This window comes from Pimephales promelas, chromosome 17 (genome assembly GCF_988280905.1).
Source record: "Pimephales promelas chromosome 17, fPimPro1.hap1.1, whole genome shotgun sequence".
NCBI classification, from domain to species: domain Eukaryota; kingdom Metazoa; phylum Chordata; class Actinopteri; order Cypriniformes; family Leuciscidae; genus Pimephales; species Pimephales promelas.
In genome coordinates, this window is record NC_142785.1 from 7,408,272 (window position 1) to 7,414,175 (window position 5,904).

The following is a 5,904-nucleotide window of genomic DNA, read 5'->3' on the forward strand; positions in this document are numbered from 1 at the left end:
GCTGATATATGAAGTGACCTGTTCAAAATGAGCATATTGTATGGATATGTATACTCAAACTCCTATTATGAATTATTAAACAATTATATATTCATAAGTTAGTCTTATTTAACAGCTTTGCTAGCATGAGTGACAGCAGACTGAGCACTAGCACACAATAAACTGCATGTGCCTATACTGACAAGCCAATTTGCATTATGGGAGTTTACTTTGTCTTTTTTTTCAGGTATTTTCTGAATATGTTCTGCCTTTTATGGTTAAGGTTACATGGTCCAGAAGTGTAGATTGAGATGTTGTGGCTCCAGGTGGTGGATCACAGCTCCAGATATACTGTTAGGGGCTCTGAACCCTGGCAGAGGGTCCGGCGTGGACAGAATGTAGTCAATGCTGAATTTGATCTCAGGCTCAGGTTTGCTGAGGGGTGGGTTGTTTTGGGCCGGTCTGTGACAGAACGAATCTGATTCTGTGGATCTTACTGCGACGCCCTGATGAGTGTCTGTGGCAACAAAGGTTTCGGCTGGCTCCTTCAGGCCCATTTTCAAGTTGCGTCTGCGACGCCGCCGACGAAAGTTGCCATTTTCAAAGAGGTCCAGCATGGACTCGCAGCCCGTGGCGAACGTCCAGTAATTACCTTTTCCTTTCTCGTTACCCTCCGTACGGGGCACCTGAGGAAAACAAATAATCAGTAGCCAGTTACAGCAAACCCCTAAAGTTAAGAAAACCATTAGTAGTAATGCCCTTACAATTATAACTATGGGGTTTCTTTACATTTCTTTAAACGTTTGTTGATTTCAGAATTTCTCCAGCCATGCCTGATGGCACAGCATAACAAAACAGTCTATATTTGTATAATGAAAATTGTTGAAATCTACACTGTAAAAAAATATTGTTGGTTTAACTTAAAAAAGGAACCTGGTTGCCTTAAAATTTTAAGTTCATTAAAATGGAAAAAAAATGAGTTAATACAATGAAGGAGATTGATTTAATCATCAGAAACTCAAAATATTATGTTATCTGAACTATGTAAATTATCTAAGTTGATTTGACAAAAGAAAAAATGTTGTGATTACAAATCATGAATATACATATATGAAGAGTTCAGATGCAAAAGCCTCTAAGTGCCATTTGAAATTTTCTTCTAGAATGATCATTTTTATCAAGCTTGTATATTTAAGTTCAGTGATTTCACTTAAATGGCAATGATAATTACCTATTAATTGTTATTTAAGTGAAATTACTGAACTTAAATATACAAGTTTGATAAAAATCATCATTAAAGAAGAAAATTTCAAATGGCATTTAGAGGCTTTTGCATCTGAACTCTTCATATATATATATATATATATTTTTTGTAGGTACTTTACGTTTACATTTTAGCATACACATCTCCATCCTCATATACCTTTATGAAGCAGCTGTTTAGAGAGAGGTTATGCCGAATTGAGTTTTGCCAAGCCCTCTGGTTGGATCTGTAATAAGGAAATCTCTTCATGATGAACTCGTAGATTCCAGATAGGGTAACTTTGTTCTCTGGACTCTGTTGTATAGCCATCGCTATTAGTGCAATGTAACTAGAGAGACAGAAAACGCATGTTAGAGAACATTTGTCTTTTTAAAGAGGCTTATGCCCTAATTTAAGGGATACATGCTTGTTTGTAATTATTCACACACACCCACACACACCCACAAATAATTAAAATATACTAAGAATATAATATGCTTTAAATGTTTTTTTGCAAGTCTTCACTGATCTAGACAACAGCATAAACTTATTGCCATAATTTCATAAAAAATACTGTCATTATACACTACATAATACATATTGTTTTCATTTCACATAATTATATAATACATTATAACTTTAAAAAGGTTTCATATTAATTATATAATATAATAACATTTCATTCATTAGGCTACATTATGACCCTCTGTAGTGCTCAAAAGCAGTAATTCACCACATTAAGAAATGGAATTTGAAATATAAAATAATAAAACATTGCAAGACAAAACATGTTAAAATAGCAACAACTTTTACAACAATGTAGGCTATTCAACTTAATTCATACAATTATTGTAAAAGTGCTCAAATTAAATTGTTCTACCTTTTATTGTAGCCTATATATTAATATTATTAATAATAAATAATAATTAAATACCTGTAAGCCGGGCGACACACTTTCTTCTCTTCATCTGTGGCACAAGAGGGATATCCTTCTCCATCATAGTTGAAACAGTTATAAGGATATTGCGAGCTGTCAAACATCATCAGATGTCCAGGGTTGCCAGCCTTTGTAATTTATAATAATAAAAAAGGCTCTAGCTGGCCAAGATAAATGAAACAGCTCTCATGAGAAGTGTGTGTGTGTGTGTGTGTGTGTGTAGTGTAAGTGACCGGCTGCTGCTCAGATGCTCATGTAATGGGCGTACATGACTGGAACTACTGTAAACGTCTGAACCCGGGGCGTGATCAACAAACTCCAGTCACTCATTCACTCTTTGATTCTGGGTGGTCCAGTCCTACTCGGGATTGGATGTTTTGTTTTGTCGTGTTTCTTTTTATAGTCTGACCCTCTTAACTATAATTGAACGACGAATGAAACATTAACAAACATGTTTTTCGTGTCTTTATTCTTAACTCTTTCAGGTTGTTTGTGTTCCTCTCAAAAAATTGTGGCCCCTTGAATCACATATCTCTCGGCAACAACTCTTGGCTTCTGTAGATGCAATCTATAATGCGACATAATAGCCATAAATTGTGTTTCCGTGACTAAAAAGGGGATGTGTGTGTTCAAAAGAACATTAAGTGGCATAAGGGACTGAGAAACACGAGGAAACAGCCCGCGGCGCGAGATGTCTGTGTGTGGCCGGAGATCGATCTCGCCATGTTTGAACACAGCTCGGACAAAAATCGTTGTTGTTTTTTTATTTTTATTTTTTTTTATTTTATAGCCTAGTCTACGCTTTGTCAAAAGTTGGCCTTGATTTGATATTTTAGCAGGTGAGAATTAAACTGTCAATTATTATTCCAGTTGTTTTACGTTGTTTCGTTTTAAATGAAGTTAACAAACGCGAGGAATGATATTTGCGCTCATGTGGCGCTTCCTGTCTGACTCTGAGTGCACGGAGAGTGCGATCTGATAACGTTCCCTGCGGAATCCCGGTCCGTTCCCATGACGCCGTTTCCTCTGCTGGACCGTCTGCGGCTGCTCTGATTAGGCTACTGCAGTCCCTGTCCCACTAGACCAGACCAGACCACTCCACAAGACCATTAGCCTACTGCACCAGCACAACAATACTGTGAGTCAGGGACAGATATTAGCCAGGGCTTGAGGCAAGGCAAAACTGCCCCATACATTTAAATTGTTTGTTGTATCAAAAGTTAGGGCAGGCCACTAATAACATTCGATATATTTCATTTACAAACTATGGATTTATGCCTCTAAATAATGACCTGCAGGTCTCAGATTAGACATTTAAAGGGATAGTTCACTTTGATATTAATTTTTGTTGTTTTTGTTTCCACAGTAGTTTCAATTTTGATATTTTTAGGTCAAACCGTTCTTGTCTGTCAGTCATATAATGCAGGTCTATGGTCACCAACTTAAAGAGCATGCACAGAGAAGTCCAAATTAAACATGATTTAATGACCCGTAAATGTAAATAGGCCATTGATGGTCTAAGACACGAAACGAGCGGTTTGTGTGAGAAAACGAACAGTATTTATATCGTTTTTACCTCTTAACCACAGCTGCGTCCAAGTGATCTGAAGGCACAGGCGCTTCGGTCTGCGCAAGCGTGCCGAACATTCGAATTTTCACTGGAAAATGTCATCTGAACTAGTAAGAAACATCCACTTTTGTTCTGGTTCGGACATTGCAGTAAATCGCTCTGATTAAATCTAACAATCGCTCACGCAAAACCGTGCAAATTATACTTTGTTCTCAAATTGTCAATGTTGACAACGTCAGCGTGTGACTACATGTAATGTCCTTCAGTATCATAATGTTTTCGCATGTGTCCGGTTGCAGTCTCGTTTTTTCCCCTGTAGCCACTCTGAAGTTCGAACAACATCCTCAAACACAATACATATCCCACTAGTAGAGACTCTTCTTCATGTGTACAGATGTGACGTAATGACGCAAAGACTCAAATCTCCAGCGGAAATTTACCAGTACCACTAGAATTTAAAAATATTATTACAAAATTACTGCTTTGAATTGAGCTTAGGCAAGCAGATTTCTCAAATATGTATTTTGGATAATTTTTAAACCCCCCAAAAAGCTATGGACGGCAGCTTTAAAGGGTTAGTTCGCCCATTTAAGACATGAAGTTGTATGCAATCCTTACCAGCACTATAGTGCATACACACTGACCCACTCTGTTGTGAACCCCCTGGTCAGAGTTCTGACCGCTGGAAGTTTTTCAATGAAATACTCCCGGCTATTTTCCAGGGCCACAAAACTGTGCGTTTTTACGTGAAAAAATGATTTGCGTTTCAAAGCTTGATTAATTTACAACACAAAAAACACGCCGGGCAAAATTCATACCTCAGTTTTAATGCGGCACTATTTTCTATCCATTTCTATCAATCCGCGCCGCCGCAACGTCAACAGTGCGCACGTTACGATCAGCTGTTCCATAGTTTGACAATCGATTGACTACTAGGTAAAAAGTATTAAATTAACAATGGTGCGAACTTGTAAATTCCCAGGCTGTGACCACAAGGATGTTCCGGGATCAAAGTTCAGATTCCATTGTTTTCATGTTTCCATGAGACAGCTTTGGCTGGTTGCCATGGGAGCTAAAATATCCCGAATAAAGGATTTTCGTGTGTGTGCTCACTTCAGCGAAGACGATTACATCCCCAACCAAGGAAGAAAAGGAAAAAAATATATTTTAAAGAGTTTTGCTGTTTGCTGCCAGTACCACGGGTAAGCTAACTTTATGATCCCATGTCTAAACTGTACGGTAAACAAGCTGAAGGGACATTTGGTGTCAAAACAGTAATAAAATTATTAATTTATTAATAATTGTATTACTGTCCACTCAGTATAATAATAATAATAAAGCAGTCAGATAGACTAGTCTAGACCCTTCCAGAGCTGAGATATCAAAATTCAAAATTTCAACCCGAAAAAAAAAACCGACAGCTTTCGTCCCCTTTCATTTTTTTCATTTTCGGGCGAAAAATTAAGTTTCTCCAATCTTCTCAAAACTCTGGATTATGATAGAGGGCTGTGAGACTTTGACCTGAGTGCAAAAATGGAGGCTCTAGACCCTTCCAGAGCTGAGATATCAGAATTCAAAATTTCGACCCGAAAAAAAAAACGACAGTGTTACCCCTTTCGTTTTTTTCATTTTCGGGCGAAAAATTAAGTTTCTCCAATCTTCTCAAAACTCTGGATTATGATAGAGGGCTGTGAGACTTTGACCTGAGTGCAAAAATGGAGGCTCTAGACCCTTCCAGAGCTGAGATATCGAAACTCAAAATTTCGACCCGAAAAAAAAACGACAGTGTTACCCCTTTCGTTTTTTTTCATTTTCGGGCAAAAAATTAAGTTTCTCCAATCTTCTCAAAACTCTGGATTATGATAGAGGGCTGTGAGACTTTGACCTGAGTGCAAAAATGGAGGCTCTAGACCCTTCCAGAGCTGAGATATCAAAATTCAAAATTTCGACCCGAAAAAAAAAACGACAGTGTTACCCCTTTCGTTTTTTTTCATTTTCGGGCGAAAAATTAAGTTTTTCCAATCTTCTCAAAACTCTGAATTATGATAGAGGGCTGTGAGACTTTGACCTGAGTGCAAAAATGAAGGCTCTAGACCCTTCCAGAGCTGAGATATCAAAATTCAAAATTTCAACCCGAAAAAAAAACAACAGTGTTACCCCTTTCGTTTTTTTTTT

At 37.7% G+C, this 5,904-nt stretch overlaps 1 protein-coding gene across 1 annotated transcript; it reads right to left on the reverse strand.

The window, feature by feature from the left end:
• Positions 1-5,215, reverse strand: foxl3 (forkhead box L3). Its single transcript, XM_039683729.2, has 3 exons — positions 2,157-5,215; positions 1,403-1,571; positions 1-665 (listed from the first exon to the last, which is right to left on the reverse strand). The coding sequence occupies exons 1-3, from the start codon at positions 2,264-2,266 to the stop codon at positions 264-266; spliced, it is 681 nt and encodes a 226-aa protein (XP_039539663.1). The 5' UTR covers positions 2,267-5,215; the 3' UTR covers positions 1-263.
• Positions 5,216-5,904: the final 689 nt, after the last annotated feature.